Source organism: Vulpes lagopus, chromosome 9 (assembly GCF_018345385.1).
Source record: "Vulpes lagopus strain Blue_001 chromosome 9, ASM1834538v1, whole genome shotgun sequence".
NCBI classification, from domain to species: domain Eukaryota; kingdom Metazoa; phylum Chordata; class Mammalia; order Carnivora; family Canidae; genus Vulpes; species Vulpes lagopus.
The window spans coordinates 37,973,313-37,997,679 of NC_054832.1; the positions used below are offsets into that span (position 1 = coordinate 37,973,313).

General features: G+C 37.5%; 1 protein-coding gene across 1 annotated transcript in view; it reads left to right on the forward strand.

Annotated features, from left to right (window-relative positions):
• The window catches only part of NIPAL2 (NIPA like domain containing 2), a 76,660-nt gene that overhangs the window by 13,498 nt on the left and 38,795 nt on the right, over positions 1–24,367 (forward strand). Inside the window, exons 2-3 of the mRNA XM_041769517.1 lie at positions 8,669–8,737; positions 9,987–10,158. Of these exons, the coding sequence (XP_041625451.1) occupies positions 8,669–8,737; positions 9,987–10,158 (241 nt within the window). The remainder of the gene's footprint in view (positions 1–8,668; positions 8,738–9,986; positions 10,159–24,367) is intronic.

Here is a 24,367-nt window from a genome sequence, read left to right on the forward strand (position 1 = left end):
AGGACCAAAGGCCAAAATGTATTATTTCTAGAAGTTTATAATCAGTTCAGATAGCATTTAAAAAACAACTTTCTGCCAGGTTCTATACTAGTCATTAGGGTAAAAAATGAGTTCATAAGGAAGTCATAGCTTTGCCCTCAAGGAGCTTATATTCTAGAGGGAAAATGAACTTGTACAAAATCATTACATACAGTATAATATATGGAGACATAGAAGTGTATAAAGACTAGATTCAGAGGAGGGAAGTCAGAAAAGCTAACTTAGAAGTCAGATGCCAAGAAATTGTCCAGAATTCAATATAAAAAGAGGAAGAATTTGAAAATATATTAATAGGAAAGAAGGAGGATAGAATTTAAGAGTCTAACATACTGGTAACAGGAGTTCCATGTGGAGAAAATAGAACAAAAGGGAGCTGACATTTGAAGAGATAATAGCAGAGAACTTAACCAAATTTGTGAAAGACATGAATCTTCAAACTGAGGAAGCATGAGTCCTGAGAAAAAAGTGATTCGCATACTGAAAAATTGTAGTGAAATCGCTGAAAATCAATGACAAAGAAAATCTTAAGAGCATCCTGAGAAAAATGGCAGACTATCATTTGTCAAATGTTGCAAAGGAGCAACATTTAGGTTGACAGCAGTAGGTTGTCAACCCTTGTCAACAATGACAAGGGCCAGGAGACAATGGAATAATATCACCAGAGCACTGAATGAAGAAACTGTCAGCCTGTATTTCTCTACTCAAGGGGAAAGATGACATAAAGGTATTTGCAGAATAACAGAGAATTGGAACTCAAAGATTTCATTGAAAGAGCTACTAGGAAGTTCAGGACACTGAAGAAAAATTAAGATACAGGAATTTATTACCCCCAAAATAGAAGCAATCCAAGTGTCCATCAGCTGGTGAATACATAAATAAAATGTGGTGTATCCTACAATGGAGTATTTCATAGCCATACAAAGAAATGATACATTCCACATACTTGATACATGCTACACCATAGTACCCTTGAAAACAACTTGCTAAATGAAGAAACCAGACACAAAAGGTCACATATTGTTATGAGTCAATTTGTATAAAGTATCCACAATAGGCAAATCCCTACAGACAGAAAGTAGTTTGGGACTGAGGGGAGGAGGGAATGGGAAGTGACTGATAATGGGTATGGAGTTTGTTTTGGGGTGATGAAAATGTTCCAAAATCAGATAGTGGTGATGGTCGTACAACTCTGAATATTCTAAAAGCTATTAAGTTGTATACTTTAAAAGGGTGAACATGATGGCATATGAATCATATCTCAATAAAGCCATTTTTTTAAAAGAGCAGTGATGAGCAAAGAAACATGGATAAATAGGGCAAATATTGATTGCATGAAACAATCATAACAATGACGAATTTGAGGCTACAAAAGCAAGGTGGAACTAATATACCATCAAGAACAATTGAGGGTCACTGGAGGGGAGGGAGGTAGGAGGATGGGGTAACTGAGTGATGGACATTAAGGAGGGCAGATGATATAATAAACACAGGGTATTCGGAACGCAGCGGTTTGGCGCCTGCCTTTGGCCCAGGGCACGATCCTGGAGACCCGGGATCAAGTCCCACGTTGGGCTCCCGGTGCATGGAGCCTGCTTCTCCCTCTGCCTGTGTCTCTGCCTCTCTCTCTCTCTGTGTGACTATCATAAATAAATTAAAAAATTAAAAAAAAACACAGGGTATTCTACAAGACTGTGGACTCACTGACCTCTACCTCTGACCAATAATACATTATATGTTAATTAATTGAATCTAAATTAAAATTATTTTTTAAAAAAGGTATAAGGGAGGAGACACCGTAGTTAAAGTTTTTATAATGTCAGGAGGCTAAGGATATTGATTAACATTAGAATTTATATCAAGAATGCAATTTCATAGTAGAGAAACTGTATTGCTCAAATATTACTGTTGGGAATGTATAATGGGATAGCTGCTCTGGAAAATAGTTTGGCAGTTCTTTTCAAAGCTTAAAATAGGCTTACCACATGATCCAGCAATTACACTTGTGGCGTTTATCCCAGAAAAATGAACTTATTTTCATGCAAAATTTAAACACAGTATTCGTAGCAGCTTGATTCACGCAGTCCAACATCGGAAACTACTCAAATGTCATTCAGTGGGTGAATGGTTAAATAAATTATGGTACATCCATACCATGGAATACTACTCAGCATTTAAAAAGATCAGACTGGTATTAAAATAATAATAATAATAATAATAAAAATAAAAAGGTCGGACGGGGGGCAGCCTGGGTGGATCAGCGGTTTAGCGCCGCATTCAGCCCAGGGCATGATCCTGAAGACCCGGGATTGAGTCCCACGTCGGGCTCCCTGCATGGAGCCTGCTTCTCCCTCTGCCTGTGTCTCTGCCTCTCTCTCTCTCTCTCTCTCTCTCTCTCTCTCCTTTCTGTGTATTCTCATGAATAAATAAATAAAATCTTTTAAAAAATAAAATATATAAAAAGATTGGACTGTTGATCCAACAACTTGGATGAACCTTAAGGCTGATGCCAATTTCAAAAGTATATCAGCTCTATGGTTCCATTTAAGTAGCATATGTAAATTAATGTAGTTCTGGAGATGGAGAACAGATCAGTGGTTACTATAGGTTAGAGATGGGGAAGAGAAGAAAACAGGTGTATCAATAAATGGGTAACATAAGAGAATCTTATGGTGATGGTACAGATGAGTCTCCTGTTCTCACATACACACATACACACAAGTGCTTGCATAGCTGGTAAAATCTGAACAAGATCTTTACCAATGCCAGTTTCTTGACTTTGATGTTTTGTATAATTGTGTAAGATGGGAGCTTTGAGGGGAGCCTGGGGGAAGAGTGGACAAGGACCTACCTTTACATTTCTTTCAAAATTATTTCAAAATGAAAAGTTTTAAAAATTTAACAATAATTACTAAAAGAAAATAAGTAAGCTGTATAACTTCTTTGCCAAAGACTAGGGAGAGGAAAAAAGCAAAGACTAATCAACTAATCCTAAGGAAAGGAGAAAATAGCACAGAAAAAGCAAAATAACTACAAATACAAAAAAAAAAAGGTAGAAACAAATGAATATATTTATAATCACAATAAATAAAATGGACCAAACTTCACATTGAACAGAAAGTCTCAGGTTTTATTTTTTTTCCAGTTCAGTTAGTTTCAATGTATAAGAGACCTAAGTATAATGACATGGAGATGTTGAAAGTACATGATGTGGAAAGTGGCAAATATCTGAAGAAAGCAGTGACATAGGGGCACCCGGGTGGCTCAGTGGTTGAGCATCTGCCTTCGGCTCAGGTTGTGATCCCAGGATCCTGGGATCGAGTCCCACGTCGGGCTCCCTGTGAGGAGCCTGCTTCTCCCTCTACCTATGTCTCTGCTTTTCCCTGTCTCTTGTGAATAAATAAAAAATTTTAAAATAAAGCAGTTAAAGTGAGAACATATGGTGATTAAAAGAACCAATATATCATGATAGAAAGAACAATTAACTGAGAGGGTAAAACAATCCTGAATTTTTACATTCCTAACACTATAGCACTTTACATATTTTAAAGCAAAATTCAGTATATTTAAAAGGAAAATAGATAAATCCATGTTCATAGTTAGATTTTTAATATACCTACATTGGCAATTGATAGACAAAAAAGTCCAAAATTTATTAAGCGTATCAAAGATTTGACCAATGAATTAATAGAGTTAGGTAGATGGATGGATAGATAGCAAAATATATATAAAGTGTATTAACCTAACAATTAAATACTCTCTTTCAAACATACATGGAATACTTATAAAACTTGACCATACACTATTAGGTCACAAAACAAATTTCAGTTTATACCATATAGTAGGTCAAAAAGCAAGTGTTAATTTGTACACAGCATATTTTCTGCCCACAACTCAATAAAATTAGAAATTGGTAACAAAACAATAAACAACACCTCCATTATTAAAATATTAAAAAACAGACCTCTAAATAATAGAAGGTCCAGATAAAAATAATAAACTAATTAGGTATTTAGAACTAAATGCCGATGAAAACTACATGTATAGAGCTAAAAGTATGTATGGAGCTAAAACGGGGTGAACTTAAGGGAATATGTATAGCTGCACTTGTATATATTATTAGGAAGAAAGGAAAAGCTAATGAGTTAAGCATCTAAATGAAGAAGATGAAAAAATTCACTAAAATATAATAAAGGCAAATCTAGGAAGGAAAGAAGTTTATCTAATCAACTTCAGAAAAAGAGTTTCCTGGGGTGCCTGGGTGGCTCAGCGGTTGGACGGCTGCCTTCAGCTCAGGTCATGATCCCGGGATTTGGGATCGAGTCCGCATTAGTCTCCTATATGGAGCCTACTTCTTCCTCTGTCTATGCCTCTGCCTTTCTCTCTGTGTCTCTCATGAATAAATAAATAAATATTTTTTAAAAAGTTATCTCTGGAAGAGAGAAGAGATTATAAGAAGGCTAGCTTCATTGGTAGCATTTTATTTTTGGGGGGTCAGAAAAAGAGATGTAAATACTTTGTGTATTAAAATTATTGATTGTGGGGGGTACCTGGGTGGCTCAGTGGGGGTAAGTGTCTGCTTTGAGCTCAGGTCATGATCCCAGGGTCCTGAGGTCAAGGCCCACATCGGGCTCCTTGCTCTAGGGAGCTTCTCCCTCTCCCTCTGCTTGCTGCTTCCCCTGCTTGTGCGCTCTCTCTCTCTCTCTCAAATAAATAAAATCTTTTAAAACATAAAAATAAAAATTATTGTTTTTAACAACTTTATAGAAATGTAATTCACATAGCATACAGTTCACTCATTTTAAAGTGTACAATTGGCTGATTTCTAGTATATTCAGAGTTATGAGACCATCACAATCAACTTTAGGATATTTTCATCACCTCAAAAAGAAATAATCCACCCTTTGGCTGTCATCCCTAAGCTCTGCGTCTTTACCTGGACTAAGCCACCACTAATCTGCTTTCTCTATTTATAGATTTGCCTAGTGGGGACCTTACATATAAAAGGAATCATATAACATGTAGTCATCTATGACTAGATTCTTTTACATAGCATAGATTTTTCCAGGCTCACCCAGGTTGTAGCATATATCTGTTTCATTCCTTTTTTATGGATAAATAATATTCCATTGTATGAACATACTATGTTTTGTTTATTCATTAGTTGATAAACATTTGAGTCATTATCACTTTTGGCTGTATTATGAATAATACTGCTATAGACATTTGTGTACAAGTGTTTGTGTATGTTTTCATTTTTCTTGGATTTATACCTACGCGTGGAGTTGCTGAGTCAAATGGAAATTCGATGCCTACGTTTTTGAGGAACTGCCAGACTGTTTTCCAAAGTGGTTGCACTGTTTTATATTTCCATCAGCTTGTATGAGGCTTCTGATTTCTCTACATCCTTGCTAACACTTGGTATTATCTGACTTTTCGATTATAGCCATCTTAATTTGTGTGAAGTGGTTTATCACAGTACTTTCTATTTGCATTACCTGATGACTAATGATGTTGAACATCTTTTCATGTGCTTATTAGCCATTTGTCTTCTTTGGAGAAGTGTCTATTCTGATCCTTTGCCCAATTTTAATTGGGTTGTCTTTTTGTTATTGAGTTGTAAGAGTTCTTTATATATTCTAGATACAAATCCCTTTTCAGATGTATGATTTCCAATTATTTTCTACCATTTTATGGGTTCTTTTCACTGTCTTGATAGTGTCCTTTGAAACACAAACATTTTTAATAGTGATAAGGTTTGATTATCTTTGTTGTTGTTGCTTATGCCTTGATGTCTTACCTATAAGAATCTGTGGCCAAATCCAAGATTATAAAGATTTATCTCTATGTTTTCTTCTGAGCATTTCATAGTTTTAGCTCTTAGGTCTTTGAGTTCATTCTTATATATGGTGTATGATCAGCAGTTATACCATTTTACATGCTCTTCAACAGAGTTTCAATTTCTCCACATCCTTTCCAACACTTGATATCTTCTGTTGTTGTTGTTGTTTTTAATTGTAGCCATTCTAATGAGTGTGAAGTAGTAGCTCATTGTAATTTTGATTTGCATTTCCCTAGTGACTAGTGCTGTTAAACATCTTTTCATGTGCCTATTGGCCATTTGTATATCTTCTTTGGAGAAATGTCTATACAAGTCCTTTGCCTATTTTTAGTTGGGTTGTTAATTTGTTGTTGAATTGTAGGAATTCTTTATATATGCTGGATGTCAATCTTTTTTTTTTTTTTTTTTTTTTTTTTTTTTTTTTATAATGAAGGTAGAGAGAACACAAGTTAGATCAGGATTTTCTTTTTTTTTTTTTTTTTTTTTTCAATTTTTATTTATTCATGACAGTCACAGAGAGAGAGAGAGAGGCAGAGACACAGGCGGAGGGAGAAGCAGGCTCCATGCACCGGGAGCCCGATATGGGATTCGATCCCGGGTCTCCAGGATCGCGCCCTGGGCCAAAGGCAGGCGCCAAACCGCTGCGCCACCCAGGGATCCCTGGATGTCAATCTTTATGAGACATTTGATTTGCAGTTATTTATTCCTATTGAGTAGATTGCCTTTTCACTCCATTAATAGTGTCCTTTGTTACACAAAAGATTTTAATCTTGATGGAGTCCAGCTTATATGTTCTTTCTTTTGTTGTGTGTGCTTTTGGTGTCATATCTGAGAAATCATTGTCAATTTCTAAACGCTCAGCCTGGTGGCATTTAAACTACTCAGTGAATGACTTAAAGAACTGAAATAAGTTATTTCTATTCTACAATTCACTGTTATAATTATGGAAGATTTCATAATCATCCATTCAATCCCAAGCTTCTTCTGAATCTTTATTTTCCTGATTACTGCCAAATGCATTCAGTTATAAATTGAAAGCATGGAAATAGCACTTTATTATTATACAGGTTTTCCTCATGAGGAATAGTGATCAAAATTATTGCCAAGTGCCTTTATTAGGAAAAGAAAATTTTTAACTGATTAAAGACTATGGATATTATATATCAACTATTTAATGGGTTTTCAACTTTTCTGCTTTATTTTTAAAAAACACTGAATTTCACTTCAGCATATATAATAAAGTTCTAAAACTTCAAAGACATTTTGCATTCCAAAAAGGGTTCCTTGTGGTTATAATATTCATTTGAAATTCAAATCACTCCTTGGAATTTGAAGCTAGCTAGAAATTATGTACTGTAGAAGAAGAAGGGGGAAGATCCCTGATGCCATTGCTAATTTATTCTGCTACAAGTTATGACACCTTTGTGCCATTTGAGCAGCAAATGAATGTTTTGACCTTGGGCTGGATCTGTAGTAAACTATCCATAGTAAACGCTATCTATAGTAAAAATCTTGGGCAATGTGTAAGAACTTATTTTTAAATCTCATTTTAGTTCTTGTTTTAAGCCACTATATACTTTTTCAAGAGCCCCTATTTTTGCAAAGTAAATATGTAGAAGATCCAGTAGAAGCCCTCAGGCAATTTGCCATCTATTCATAGAATGTAATGATGCACATGACAGTGGATGAATGTGACAGATAGTGTAGAAAATCCAGTAGAAGCCCTTGGACTATTTGCTTAGAACATAATGATGCATGTGCCAGTATAAAAGAATAAAAGCATTACCATTTAGAGTCTGAGAAAGTAAGGATGGGCTGTGGTGGTCTGAATGGGTTTCAAGGAGGGAGACCTGAGCAGGCTGGGAGGATGAAGTCTGACCCGAATGGGCTAAGACGGGGCACCACTCTCTCTAGGAGAGAGGAGAGACGTGAGCAAAAGTGTGACCAGCTGGAGAATGTCTTGCACCAGATGCCTGAGGCAGAGGATACATTAAATATACTGTGGCCAGTTGTATGGTCAGGATGAGGACAGATTATAGGGAATTGGTGTGGTAGTTTTATATTTGATGTAGCTGACTGGAGAGAAGCGCTGTGGGTTCTTGATCAGAGGAGTGGTGGGAAAATGTAGTCTGTCTCCAATGGAGATCATAAAACTTGACAAGTAAATGGATTTTGGAAACATCTTATTCAACATTATCTTGTTTACTGAGCCCAGGGAGTTGAAATAACTTGCTCCGAGTCACCCCTTAAAAAATAGCAGATCCAAATCCCAGATTCATGCTTTAACTCGAAGGCCAGTGATCTTTCTTTCATGCCACAGTCCTCCAGAATATACTAAGAGATAGGAGCAAGGGAGAGAAGATGGGCAATAATTGTACAGTCCACACTTAAGGCAATGAACACAATGAGAAGGATTGCTGAGGAAGAGGGACAGAAAGGATAAATAAGAAAGCACCTTAATGAGAAAAAGTCAGAACCTGGTAACTATTTATTTTAGCAAATGAGGCAGATAGTTAGAGAATTCAGTAAAGGGTTGAGCTTGTTCTAAAAAAATATTTGACTACAAGTGTAAAAAAACAAATCCTAATAAAACCACTATTCAAAATCCAAATGACCCCGACAAATGGGTGCTTAAGAAAATATTTGCTGAATGAGCAAACAAATGAATCAACTTAAATTTTGTTGTTGTTGCTGTTGTTGTCTTTTTTTTTTTTTTTTTTTTTTTTTTTTTTTTTTTTTAGTAAGTATCATACAAATGCTATTTTAAAAAGAAAACATTTTCTTTTACAGATTCACCTTTCTGGAGTTTTGCTAGCCATTTTAGGAAATTTGGTAATGAGTATTTCCCTAAATATTCAGGTAAGAAGGAGCTTATTTTTCTAACTCTGTAGTTTGATCTAGGAACAGAGTATGACTTTAAAGGGCCCTCAGGCACTTCTCAGGATCCTTCCTCCACACACACACACACACACATACAAAAATACAAACAATTATACTTTATGGCCTCATTGTTGTAAAGACAAATATAGGCTAGATTGCTTTCACTTCTTTCTTCTTCTGATTTTAAAAGAAATTAAATGTTTTCATGGCCTCTTAATCATATTACATGTCTGAGGCAAAGTGCCTTGGTGGCTTGAATTCGTACCACAAATTTGTACCAAAGATATTCATAATCTTGGCATAAACCAAGATTTATTTTTAATGTTCTGTGTTTCTTCTAGTACTTTTATTATTATTTTTTAAGTTTTTAAACGTCATCTAGAATTGTACATACTTTTTATTATTATTATTATTTTTTTTGATAGTTACACAGAGAGAGAGAAAGAGAGAAAGAGAGAGAGAGAGAGAGGCAGAGACATAGGCAGAGGGAGAAGCAGGCTCCATGCACCAGGAGCCCGACATGGGATTCGATCCCGGGTCTCCAGGATCACGCCCTGGGCCAAAGGCAGGCGCCAAACCGCTGCGCCACCCAGGGATCCCCTGTACATACTTCTTAATAGAAAGTAGGTTCAGGCATCATAAAATTAATAAGGAAACAGGGCTTTATTTAATGGCCAATTTTCCAGGAATGTATGTGCCTCAAATACAAAGAAATACTCTAACCAGATATAAACAAGTATGTATCACCCCAGGTCCCTACTGGCAAAGTATTCTGCCCCAGTATGTTTATTGTGGTAGCTACTTTGACTCACACATTTAAGTCCCTTTTCAAAGTGGTTTTCTTTAGTAACTTATTTTATTTCATTAGTGTTTATTTTGGCTGGACTTTTTCAACATTCTGAAAGAAGTATTGTGGTGTGGGAGACTGAAAAGACACTAAGCTCCTTAACATACTCCTCACCTTTGGAGAATAGTTACTGATACTAATTTTATAGCTACAGGAACTAAACATTCTTATGTAAGGAAGGCCCTTCTGCTACAAAATTCTCTCTTAATGACAGTCGCTTCTGCAGCTGATATGTTTGGAACAAGCAGAAAACCATAATAATCACTCTGTAATAATCTGCAAATTTCAAAGCCATGATGCAAATACACAGGACCAAAAATTTTCAAGGCAAGTTCTAACTGGGAGAGATATTTTCTTATTTGCCTTCTGATTTACTTCCAGAAATATTCTCACGTCCAGTTGGCACACCAGGAACATCCCAGGCCCTACTTCAAGAGCGTGTTGTGGTGGTCTGGGACCGTGCTCATGGCCGTGGGGGAGACAGGCAACTTTGCAGCCTATGGATTTGCTCCTATTACTCTCATCGCTCCATTAGGCTGTATGTCTGTTACAGGTGAGCCATTTCTCTGTGTTTTGACAAGCAGAAATTTTTAGAGGTCAGGATAGTTGGCAAAAAACATACAACTTGAACAACACATGAATAAAAGAAGAAAGTCTATTTCCTATTTTCTTAGCATTTTATCTTGGAACAATTACACTGCTGATTTCACTTATCTACCATCATGCCGCCATGTTACCATGAAGAAACTTGCATTTTGTAACTGTAGTATTTGTGTTTAAAAGCCTGATTTCTGGGACACCTGGGTGGCATCGGTTGAGCGTCTGCCTTTGGCTCAAGGCATGATCCTGCTTCTCCCTCTGCCTAGGTCTCTGTCTCTCTCTCTGTGTCTCTCATGAATAAATAAATAAAATCTTTTAAAAAAAATAAAAGCCTGATTCCAGTGTCTGCATCTTAATAAATTAATAGCAACAGCAAATGTTATACCATGCTTTTTAAATTATTAATGAATTACCTACAAGTATTTGTCATACATTGTATTTTATGCATATGTTAAGCTGACATTACATGTACTTAGAGTGTTTGATGCCTGATCTTGAATCTATAGTTCAGTATCTCTTTACATTAAGAATTAAGTACTGGAGGGACGCCTTGGTGGCTCAGAGGTTAAGCGTCTGCTTTCAGCTCAGGGTGTGATCCCAGAGTCTCAGGATCAAGTCCCACCACAGGCTCCCTACAGGGAGACTGCTTTTCCCTCTGTCTGTGTCTCTGCCTTTTTCTGTGTCTCTCATGAATAAATAAATAAAATATATTTTTTTTTAATAAAATATTTTTTTAAAAAAGAATTAAATATGGTGGCTCAGTTGGTTAACCATCTGACTCTTGATTTGGGCTCAGGTCATCATGATCTCAGGGTTATGCAGATCAAGTCTTGTGGGCTCCGTGCTGGGCGTGGCACTAGCTTAAGATTCTCTGTCTCCATCTTCCTCTGACCCTCCCTCTGCACACCTGCACGTGCTTATGCATGCACGTGTGTGCTCTCTCTCCCTCTAAAATAAATAAATATTTAAAAAGAGGATTAAATATTGGTTATTCTATATTACTATAAGAATGTGTAATTTTATAGTAATGTCACAATTAACCTACTTTCAAAATTTATGATTTACTAAATATATCTAGAAAAGAGAATATGAGATGTTGCTAAAGACTAAAAAAAGAGCAAAAAAATCACTGCTAAAAAGATGAATAAATTTTCTAAGCCTTGTTAAAATCAATAAAATCTTCTTAGTTTTACTTTTTAATTGCTGCTATGGAAACAGCATGTTTCTAAATATCTGTGATTTTGAAACTTCCACTGAAGTAGGAATGAGTTGATGGTTATTGGCTGGTAACAACTAGATCAAGCATAAGATGTATTCACGTGTCTCAATTTTAATTTTCCATCCTAAAAATATGATATTTGTTTTTTTTTAAGATTTTTTTATTTTATTTATTCATGAAAGACACAGAGAGAGAAGTAGACACATAGGCAGAGGGAGAAGCAGGCTCCCTGCGGGGAGCCTGATCCTGGGACTCTGGGATTAAGACCTGAGCTGAAGGCAAATGCTCAACCACTGAGCCACCCAGGTGTCCCAAAAATATGATATTCTTTTCTTTTTTTTAAGATTTATTTATTCATGAGAGAGAGAGAGAGAGAGAGAGAGAGAGAGAGGCAGAGACACAGGCAGAGGTAGAAGCAGACTCCATGCAGGGAGCCTGATGTTGGGACTCGATCCCAGGTCTCCAGGGTCAGGCCCTGGGCTGAAGGCAGTGCTAAACCACTGAGCCACCCGGGCTGCACAAAAATATGATATTCTTAAAGAAGGCATAGTTTAAACTGAAATAAAGTATATTGAAAAAGAATTTTATTTTATTTTGAAAGTCATTTCCCCCTCTTAATCATTCAAAATATTTTACATAAAATGCTTCCATGCTGTATTATAGTAGAATATTTGGCAAAGAGTATTTTTTCACCCTTCTAGAAATTGCTCACTTAAAATTGCCATACTGTTACTACTCTGAATAGGCACACAATTTATGTAATCACTTACCATTTTTAACATGCCAACACAATGAGCAATTTTAGTATATCTTCTCTTTGCTACACATACCATGTACATGGACATTGTAGATTTCTTCTTCCTTCTCAAAATCTAGAAATAAATGTTAAAAAATCTAATTGCATTGTCACCTTGGGACCTTTATAGGCCCCAATTGTTCGGAAAATGTTTTATTATTCTTCACAATGACTGTATATTTAGAACTGTTTTTTTTTTTTTTTAAGATTTTTATTTATTTATTCATGGAAGACACAGAGAGAGGCAGAGACACAGGCAGAGGGAGAAGCAGCCTCCCTGCAAGGAGCCCAATGTGGGACTCGATCCTAGATCTCCAGGATCACACCCTGGGCCAAAGGTGGCGCTAAACCCCTGAGCCACCCAGGCTGCCCCTAGAGCTGGTTTTTAATTTTACTTCTTGTTTTGCTTTTTGCTTAATTTTCATTAAAATAGACAAAAAACTGTCCAAGAGCATAAAAAGACACCTGAGGGAGGATTGAGTGTATCACATTGTACTGAAATGCTCCATTTATTTCGAGTCTCCTGAGTACTGGGGATCTTTTTTCTGGGAAGAAGAAAAAGAGAGCTCCTCCAGCTAACTCAAAGAAAGGGGAGTATAGCTAGATTTATTATAATGATCAGAGATTTCACAGGAATGAAATACAGCCAGACTCTGTGGGATCTAAAGTGAGAATTTAGAAGTTACCAGAGATTAAGGGCCCTTTGGTGCCCTTTGCAAGACATTCAGGAAAGCTACCTGTGAAGCTGCTCCTCTTGGCCTGACTTGCTCCCAGCTCCCAGCTCTCATTAATAATAGGAAGCTTAAGTTTCCCCACTCACCTCAGACAGTGTCCCGTCCTCCCCAAGTCCCCATGGGGCCAGTCTCCCTCCCTTCAAACCCAAAACCCACTGGTTTGACAGATGGGCCTTTCTTGATGCTACAGATCATTTTTCTTTGTGTGCCCTCAGCCCCAATTAATATTTCAATATTAGAACCTTCTTAGCAACCTCCCTCTCTGCCCATAAAATGATTCAAAGAAGTAAAAAACTTATAGCCTCAAATACAAACCATTTCCTACTTTACAATCTTTGCAAACAGTAATATATGCTCATGAGTAATATTCCCACAGACTTCCTGAGCTGAAATTTAGGTTATTGTGAAGTGTTTAGGGTAGGTTATAGGCCATTGGTGATTGAGAATATTCCCCAGAACAAACCCCTACCACCCTGAGATTCCTTATAAAGATTCTAGAAACCCCAAAGGGCTAAAGCAAAAAGCAAAGTATTTTTAAAATAACATATCATATGGCTCTGTCTACAGATGTGGCTGAAGAGTGTCCACATTTCTTCTGTGCTGGAACTTTTCTCCTCCTTGTTTTTTGGAAGATTCATGAAAGAAATCAATCTTCCCTCTGAGTTTAAAAACAAACAAAAAAAGATATTGTATGCTGTGGTGTTGCATTGAATGGGTGTTTCAATATTCTTTTCTGGCCTTTCTTCTATCTTTTGTTGCTTTTAAAACAAAAAAAGAAAAGAAAAAGTCCAGAACAGTTTTAAAAAAAGTTGGAGCTCTAAAGTCCAAGTGAAGGGTAGGTACTCTCTTCCATCTTCCTCCCTCTGCTTAGGTGATCTGGTTCACATCAACACACCATGGCCTTTCTCCTTCGAAGTGAGGAGAAAGGCTGTGTAGGTAGGTAATCCTGTGCTCTGATCTCACTGCACACAATACCCCAGGCCTGCTAATATGTCAGACCTGCTGTTTTATCTTACATAATCAAAACTCCTTTTCCCTTTGTAACTTCAATTGAACAGATTGTTCTTAGGACTAGTACATAAGAAACACTATGGTAAGCATTATGGCTATTTCAGTTTGCACTCTTCCCACATTCCTGCCTCCAACCATCTTCCTTTCTATCTTTTCTTTCTCCTTCTCTATGTGTTCTGCTGTCTCTCGCTGAAATGCTCACCTTTTTTTTTTTTAATAATAAATTTATTTTGTACTGGTGTTCAATTTTCCAACATACAGAATAACACCCAGTGCTCATCCCGTCAAGTGCCCCCCTCAGTGCCGGTCACCCATTCACCCCCACCCCCTGCCCTCCTCCCCTTCCACCACTCCTAGTTCGTTTCCCAGAGTTAGGAGTCTTCATGTTCTGTCTCCCTTTCTGATATTTCCTCCCCATGAAATGCTCACCTTGAAGGAGTGTCCCTCAAACACTAGTTTAATTGGTAGTTCCAAAGATGTTCTAAGAAACAAAGAGTTCCACAACCAAACAGATTTCTGTAATCTTGGAATTTAAATGTTAGCCAGGTTTCATTAGGGCAGGGCTTTGTGGGGCCCATCCCAGGATGGGTCCACACACACTGTGTCTTTCAGGGGCAGATGTAATAGGCCAAGTTTCCAGAAATTGCTGACCACAAAATGTTTTTATATGAGGCATCTTCAAAGGACAATAGTTCTGCAAAAAACCCCTTAGGGAATTCTTAAGGCAATGCTCACGTTAATAATGATCCAATCTCCATTGACTGCCTCGGGTGAGTTATCTAGCCTGTCTGAGTCTCAAGGATTGGATAATGAGGAATAATCCTGGCAGATCTGAATGCCCAGGCCTGACTCCAGTTTTTTGAGAATGTCAGAGCCCTAATATCTTGTGTCACCTTGCACTTTTACCCTACATTTCTCACTGAAGGATAGGTCCAAAAGCTCATTCTGGCTGATATGCTTATAATACTGGCAGTGTGGTTAATTCGGGATGTTGATTTGGGTTTGTGTTTCCATTAATCAAGAAAGCTTAATGAATGTTTCCTTTTTTTTTTTTTTAAGATTTTATTAACTTTTATTTATTTATTTAAAATATTTATTTATTTATTTATTTATGAGAGGGGGGCGGGGCAGAGACTCAGGCAGAGGGAGAAGCAGGCTCCATACCTGGAGCCTGATGCGGGACTTGATCCCGGGACTCCAGGATCTCGCCCTGGGCCAAAGGCAGGCGCCAAACCGCTGAGCCACCCAGGGATCCCCCTCACTTATTTATTTTAAAGAGGAAGAGATAGTGACCAAGATAGTGGGGGTGGGGTGGGGGCGGAGAGCAGAGAGAGAGGGACAAGCAGACTCCATGATAAGCATGGAGCCCAATGCAGGGCTTGATCTCATGACCCTGAGATCATGACCTGAGCAGAAATCAAGAGTCGGATGCTTGCTTAACCATCTGAGCTCCCCAGGTGTCCCTTAATGGATATTTCATCTTTGGCCTAGGCTGGATATTTATCTCAGTAAGACAGGGAAGTTGTATGGTGAAGAACATGAGCTCTAGGGCCACATAGCAAGCTCTAGGTTTCTACCACTGGAAAGCTCTGTGACCTCACACAGGTGGTTTAAACGGGTTTATGCCTCAGGTCCCTAATCTGTAAAATGGAGGTAAAAAGATTTCTTACTTCAGAAGTTGTCCTGGGGAAAAGCAAAGTAAACACAAACACCTAAGAACAGTGTTGGATACAGACTATAGTATTTGACATATTGACAATATTAGTTATTGTCACTGAGATTTATAATAATTATTACTTAGAGACAAAGCACCTTATTCTTTATAAGGGAATCTATTCCCTGGCCCCCCAAATGGCTGATGATTAAAATCTCTAAAATGGAGAAACCATGGGGTGCCTGGGTGGCTCAGTGGTTGGGCATCTGCCTTTGGCTCAGGTCATGATCCTGGGGTCCTGGGATCAAGTCCCACATCGGGCTCCCTGCATGGAGCCTGCTTCTCCTTGTGCCTATGTCTCTGCCTCTCTCTCTGTGTTGCTCATGAATAAATAAATAAAATCTTCAGAAGAAATAAAAAATAAAATGGAGGAACCAGTTTAAGAAAAGACTTTAATTTTTCTTATTTATATAATGGTTAATTTGGGGGAAGCAGAAAAATAGGATCCTTGTAGCTCACATGTTCAGCCATTAAGCAGCAATTACCCTTTGACCCTTCCACATATCCCCTACCAAAACATGTTGGAAAATACCAGAATTTCCAAATAACCTACCAAGACAGAATACATTAAAAAAACCAAACAAAGCAGACACAGAAATCTGTCAGAGGAAAAGCATGGCAGCCTAGGATGTGTATGTAACTTTCTCTCTTCTTGCTCTAGCTTTGTAGCACTTTTGTGAACTTGCTAATTAACTTCAGAGGCTGAAGGACAGATTTCTTTCAGGCCTAACTGCAACTTGAGAATGTGTTTTTGGAGAAACCGTATACCAGAAATCTAGTAAAAGTTGGATATTCTGTGCAGTTTGTAATAAAATTTTAAACTCCTTCCCTCCTTAGAAGGCCTTTCTTGGCTTCTAGACCCAATTAAACAGGCTTATTCTCTGTTCCCTTAAGCCTTAAGTGGGCCCTCTTCTTATCTATATGGTGCGTTTTTGTGAATAGAAAAAGGTAGCCTTTCTCATGATACTTTATTTCTCTTTGTCTGCAAAGTATTGTAATACAGTGATTTCAGCAGGCCCTGATGCTTTAGTAACTACCTACCTTAAAATTGTCCTGAGAAATATACAAATCAACAAGATATAAGATGTGGGTGGTGCTTCTCAGATATTGTATCTTTGTGCACTATGCAACCTGCTCAACCACACACAACAGTCCTGGTCCTACATTGCCCCTCCATCTACTTTCATCATTTTCACAATAACCTGTTTTATGTCTTTCCTCACCATTTAATTGAGACCCGGGAGACGTGACTGTGTATGTCTGGTTGCTTTCCATCTTCTTTCTCCAGAAAAGCATTGTACAGGGAAATCACACAGTACAGCTTTGTAGAGCTGGTTTGAATTTGAATTTTGATAAAATGAGGATAGGATGTTCTGTTCTAGAGTATTGGAAGACAAAAACACCTGCTTAAAAGCACAGTGGTTAAGCATTTCATTGCAAGGAACTCGTGGATATTCACTTTTGTGCATACTTAAAAGTGTATTAGCTTGTCCTTTGGGGGTTAAGTTAGATTATTTGTGCATCTACCAAGTACAGCCTTAAATTTAACATGTTCATTTTTATGCTTATCCTCATGATGTATCTATGCTATGTCTAAGTATTGAGAGATGGTTAAAAATCATGCAGCCATCAACAACCGAAAGAATTGAAGTGACATGGAATTAAGGAAATTCATGGTAGACCTTAGTCAGTATAAAATTAATTTTTCTGGGGGTGACAAAGGAGTGGGGTACAAAGGGAGATTGTTGCAGGGGGAGAGAGGACGGGAAAAACAGAACATAATGGAAGCACCAATGACATTTTTTCAGTTCTATACCCCTGAGTATATTGATGTAAAATAATTAGGGGCACCTGGGTGGCTCAGTGGTTGAGCATCTGCCTTTGGCTTAGGTCGTGATCCCAGGATCCTGGGATCGAGTCCTGCATCGGGTTCCCCACCAGGAATCTGCTTCTCTCTCTGCCTGTCTCTGCCTCTCTCTGTGTCTCTCATGAATAAATAAATAAATGAAATCTTTTTAAAAAATAAAATAAAGCTTAAAAATTAAGTAATTAGAAGAAAGTTCATAGAATATATCACCCTTTCCAAGTTAAATTCAGAAATATTCCAAGTTAAATTTCAGTTAGAAGTAAAGAAACAAATATTGAAAGAGCATCCACTATGTCAGATAATGTATGAGACCCATAAACATGCTATTTTATTTCATTATTGCCCAGATGAATAGAAGTGGGCAATGAATAGATTAAACTTGAGATGAATTATATGAGATCAAACACCTGGAATTTTACATGGAATGTTAAAATCCATAGCAGCAAGATCTCCTTGGTCCTGGAATAATTTCCTAAGAGAAGTAGTCACCATGTGACTGGGCTAATCTGGACGATGGCTGGAAAGCCAACTGCACTGAGAAAATGAGAGAATGAGACACATGATGGATAAGTCTTTTCCATCTCCAGTTTTCTCTAACATGCTGGCTTTGGCTCAAATGGAAATTCATGATGTGGAATATATGTTTTGTATATTTCTGTTGTGCTCTGGTGGCACTGTAAGCTGCAGTGTATCCGTAATCCGTTAGGCAATGGCCTTACTGTAGCCAGAAAGCCCTGGTGATGCATTTTGGAACTCTAAAGAAGTCATCTCAAGCAGAAACTTTGGACTCCAAGATTTTTATTAGAAACAAATGAAAGGAAACATAAACAGACCAATTAGCCAGTGACCTGTAGCATTTCACAAACCTAGATGCTGTGAATCCTCCAGTCCTCCAGAGCATCATGCTTAGTGCCAGCCTGGATGAGATCACCGGACCTCCAAACCACATGGGCTTCCTGTGGGCACTCCACACAGACATTTATTTTAATGTTGAAAATATGCAGAAAATATCCCTTTCCACAGTGGCTTCCTGGGTTGTCTGCTCTAGCAGATTTCCCAAAGCAGCCTAAATAAAATGTGCAGGATAAACCTCTGAAGTTCTCATTTTATGTCTGCTTCTGCACTCAGCTGAAAGCATTCCTAAGTCCTAAAACACAAGTTTTTTTTTTCCCACTCATCCTGATTTTTTGAGAATGCCACAAAGTATTTCTAGAGAAATTGCTCCTGATGAAGTAATGTGCTATTAAATTTATAATACACAGTTAATCTTCTCAATGATAGTTTTTACTCTTTTGGAATCTTTTCAAGTTTAATCACTAATGTGTGTCAAGGAAAATGTAGAAAAGACAATGATTATTTTTTAATGCAGGTAAATTTCCTTATTTCAAATTATACAAATTATCTATGAACAGTTTGTGCAGTATCTTCAATAAATGACAATAGCAATTTTTTTTATTAACATGAATTACTTGACACTTTTATTCCTGCCAATAGGGATGGTAGGACAACTTTTTTCTCTACCAAGAAACATTTTTCAAACCATCACATCCTCAGATTTTCAAATCCTAACTCCATGCAGTACATTGTAATTGACCTACAATTCTACAACTAAGAAGGAATGATAATTTTGGAGTAGTCAGTACCTCCATACAGCTAGAGTTGATTGAGCCTGGGAGCATGCTCTATGTGCCCACATGTTTAAAGCTTGATTGTGAGTGACAGGAAAGTGTTTTTGCGATTTGCTTTTTAGCAGTACAATAAAGTTGCCATTATAAGTGATTGGAAACCACAAGACAGATATTTATATGTGTGGATCTGTTTGTAGCATTATTATATAAATATGCTCTTTCCATGTCATGGGCTATTTTTTTATAAAAGGGTTCCCTTTACTACTTTATCGTCTACTTTCCTATTATATAAAAACATACCCTGGTTTCTCTTCAGATCGTAGAGGCTAAACAATAAACTGGAGGACACTAAATGAAAATTGATGAAATTTTCACTGTGGACTAGGTGAGATTTCAAAAACTGATGTTCTGTAGGTCAGATCTGACCATTGCAATGTTTTGTTTGGTTTAAACAATGCTTTTAAGAATATAAACTAATTTCCTATGTTTAAAAATTGGATCATAACACACAAAAAGTGGTTTACCTGAAAGAATCAGATTTGGTAGTCCTGGACTTGCATTTGGTTGGGGCTGAATTATGGCTGCCACCTTTCACTGATCTTGTATATTCCAGGTCACCATGGCCCCACTGCTCTTCATAGCTCCAGCAACCTGCCCTCGTCGCACCAGTCCACCACCCACAGCCCACCACCCTTGTCCCACACCCCATCAACTTTCATTGCCCTAGCCCACCACCTTCATTATTTTTCCTTCTCTAGAGGATTGCCTAATTGGCCCCGGACTTTTGAATTTGTAACCCATGGACCAAAGGTTTTTTGTTTGTTGTTTTATTTTTTACACCTGAATCAGATAAGACTATTACATCCATAATCACAATTGGGTAAAGTGTAATTGATTGTTTTAATTTTTGATTAAATTAGTCCTTTAAGAAGTGATCACAATTACACGAAAAAGAATAAAATTCCTAGGAGTAAATTTAGCCACAGAGGTAAAAGACTTATACACTGAAAACTCTTAAGACATTGATGGAAGAAGACACATATAAATGGAAAGATAGTCTGTGCTCAAGGATTGGAAGAATTCATATTGTTAAAATGTCCATACTACCCAAAGCAATCTACAGATTCATTGCAAACTATTAAAATTTCAGTGGCACTGCTATTTAGCATAGTACCAGAAGTCCTAGCCTCAGCAATCAGATAACAAAGAGAAATAAAAGGCATTCAAATTGGCAAAGAAGAAGTCAAACTCTCACTCTTTACAGTTGACATGATACTGTATATAGAGAACCCAAGACTACACCAAGATTGCTAGAACACAGCAATTCAGCAAGGCAACAGGATTCAAAATCAATGCACAGAAATCAGTGGCATTTCTATACACTGACATGAGATTGAAGAAGGTTAAATTAAGGAATCAATTCTATTTACAATTGCACTCAAAACCATAACATACCTAGGAATAAACCTAACAAAAGAGGTAAAGGATCTATACCCTAAAAACAATAGAACACTTATGAAAGAAATTGAAGAAGACACAAAAAGATGGGAAAACATTCCATGCTCATGGATTGGAAGAATAAATATTGTGAAAATGTCTATGTTACACAGGGCAATTTACATGTTCAGTGCAATCCCTATCAAAATACCATGGACTTTCTTCACAGACTTAGAACAAATAACCCTAAAATTTGTATGGAACCAGAAAAGACCAAAATAGCCAGAGGAACGTTGAAAAAGAAAACCAAAGCCAGTGGCATCACAAGGCCTGACTTCAAGCTAAATTACAAAGCTGTGATCATCAAGACAGTAAGGTACTGGCACAAAAACAGATGCATAGATCAATGGAACAGAATACAGAACCCAGAAATGGACCCCCAACTCTATGGTCAGCTAATATTCGACAAAACAAGAAAGAATATCCAATGGAAAAAAGACAGTCTATTCAATAAATGATGCTAGGAAAATTGGACAGCCATGTGCAGAAGAATGAAACTGGACCATTCCCTTATACCAGACACAAAGATAAACTCAAAATGGATGAAAGATCTAAGTGTCAGATAAGAATCCATCAAATTCCTAGAGGAGAACACAGGTAAAACCCTTTTTTGAACTTGGCCACAGCAACTTCTTGTAAGACACATCTCTAAAGGCAAGGGAAACAAAAGTAATAATGAATTATCAGGACCTCATCAAGGTAAAACTTCTGCACAGCAAAGGAAATAGTCAACAAAATTAAAAGCAACATACAGAATGGGAGAAGATATTTGCAAATGACCTATCAGATAAAAGGCTAGTATCCAAGATTAATAAAGAACTTATTAAACTCAACACCCAAGAAACAAAAAATCCAATCATGAAATGGGCAGAAGACAAGAAATTTCACCAAAGAAGACATACGCATGGCTAACAAGTACATGAGAAAATGCTCCGCATCACTTTCTTTCAGGAAAATACAAGTCAAAACCACCATGAGATACCATCTCATACCAGTGAGAATGATGAAAATTAACAAGACAGGAAACAAATGTTGGAGAGGATGTGGAGAAGGGGAACCCTCTTGCACTGTTGGTGGGAATGCAAACTGGTGCAGCCATTCTGGAAAAATGTGGAGGTTCCTCAAAGAGTTAAAAATAGAGCTATCCTACGACCCAGCAACTGCACTGCTGGGGATTTACCCCAAAGATACAGATGCAGTGAACCACTGGGATACCTGCACCCCAGTGTTCATAGCAGCAATATCCACAATAGCCAAATAGTGGAAGGAGCCTCAGTGTCCATCAACAGATGAATGGATAAAGAAGATGTGGTCTATATATGCAATGGAATGTTACTCAGCCATCAGAAAGGATGAATACCCACCATTTGCTTCAACATGGATGGAACTGGAGGATATTATGCTGAGTGAAATAAGTCAATTGAAGAAAGACTATCATCATATGATTTCACTCATACGGGGAATATAGGAAATAGTGAAAGGGACCATAAGGGAAAGGAGGGGAATGGAGTGGGAAAAATTAGGGAGACAAACCATGAGAGACTCCTAACTCTGGGAAACAAACAAAGGGTTGCAGAAGGGAGGCGGGTGGGGGCTGGGGTAACGGTGATAGATACTGAGGAGGGTACTTGATGGGATGAGCACTGAGTGTTATATGTTGGCAACATGAATTTATTTTTTTAAAGATTTTATTTATTTATTCATGAGAGACACACAGAGAGAGGTAGGGACATAGGCAGAGGGAGAAGCAGGCTCACCACAGGGAGCCCAATGTGGGACTCGATCCCGGGACCTGGGATCACGCACTGAGCCAAAGGCAGATGCCCAACCGTTGAGCCAACCAGGCGTCCCATGACAAGTTGAATTAAAATAAATAAATTTTTTAAAAAGTCTGGTGGCATTTTCACAAAATTAGAAAAGACAATTCTAAACTCCAAATAGCCAGAGGAATCTTAAGAAAGAAGAACAAAGCTGGAGGCATCATACTCCCTAATTTCAAACCATATTACAAAGCTATAGTAATCAAAACTGTATGGTATTGTCATAAAAACAGACACAAATCAATGGGCCAAAATAGCCCAGAAATACACCCAGGCATATATGTTTAAATAATTGACTACAAAGGAACCAAGAATATACATTGGAGAAAGGTCAGTTTCTTCAACAAATCGTCCTGGGAAAGCTGGACAGCCACATGCAAAAAAATGAAACTGGACCACTTTCTTACACCATACACAAAAATTAACTCAAAATGGATTAAAGACTTGAATGTAAGACCTGAAACCATGAAACTCCTAGAAGAAAATGTAGGTGGTAAGCCCCTTGACACCGGTCTCAGCAATGACTTTTTTGGGTTTGACACCAAAAGCAAAGGCATGAAAAGCAAAAATGAACAAAACCCACACTTACATGGTCAATTAATCTATGAAAAAGAGGCAAGACTAAACGGTGGAGAAAAGACCATCTTTTCAACAAATGGTGCTGGGAAAACTGGACAACTACAAGCAAGAGAATGAAACAGGACCACTTTTCTTACATCGCACACAAAAATTAACTCAAAATGGATTAAAGACCTAAGTGTGAAACCTGAAACCATAAAACTCCTACAAGAAAAAGTAGGCAGTAATTTCTCTGACATCAGCTGTAGAAAAACTTTTTCTAGTTATGTCTCCTAAGGCAAGGGAAACAAAAGCAAAAATAAACTGTTGGGAAAACAGTTTATTTAAAAAAAAAATTGAATAGCAAAAGAAACCATCAACAGAACAAAAAGGCAACCTACTGAATGGGGGATGATATTTGCAAATGATATATCCAATAAGGAGTATATATCCAAAAAATATAAAAAACTTATACAACTCAACACCAAAGAACCAAACAATCCAATTAAAAAGTGAATAGAGGACCTGAATAGACATTTTTCCAAAGAAAATATACAGATAGCCAACAGACATGAAAAGATGCTCAGTATTTTTAAGGATGCTTAAGGGAATCCCCACAAGTAGAATCTAAATAATAATTTAAAAACCCCAAAATGAATAAACAAAGAAAAAGCAGAATCAGACCTATAAATTCAGAAAATAAACTGATGATTTCCAGAGGGGAGGAAGGGTAGTGGTTGGGCAAAATGGATGAAGGGGAGTGGGAGATACGAAATGCTTCCAGTTATGAAATGAGTAAGACATGAGAAGGAAAGGCACAGCATAAGTAATACAGTGCTTATTGTAATAGTGATGTAAAGGAACAGATGGTAGCCATGCTTGTGGTGGACATAGCATAATGTGTAAACCTCTCAAATCACTAAGTTGTACACCCAAACTAATGAGAGACTGTGTGTCAACTGTACTCAAATAAAAATAATAAATTTTATTTATTTTTTTTAAATTTTTTTTAAATTTTTATTTATTTATGATAGTCACAGAGAGAGAGAGAGAGGCAGAGACACAGGCGGAGGGAGAAGCAGGCTCCATGCACCGGGAGCCCAATGTGGGATTCGATCCTGGGTCTCCAGGATCGCGCCCTGGGCCAAAGGCAGGCGCCAAACCGCTGCGCCACCCAGGGATCCCAAAAATAATAAATTTTAAAAGAGTACACTAATCTCAAGCACTGAGAAATGTATAGAATTGTTGAATCATTATATTGCATACCTGAAGCTAATATAACACTGTATGTAATTATATTTCAATAGAAAAAAATAAA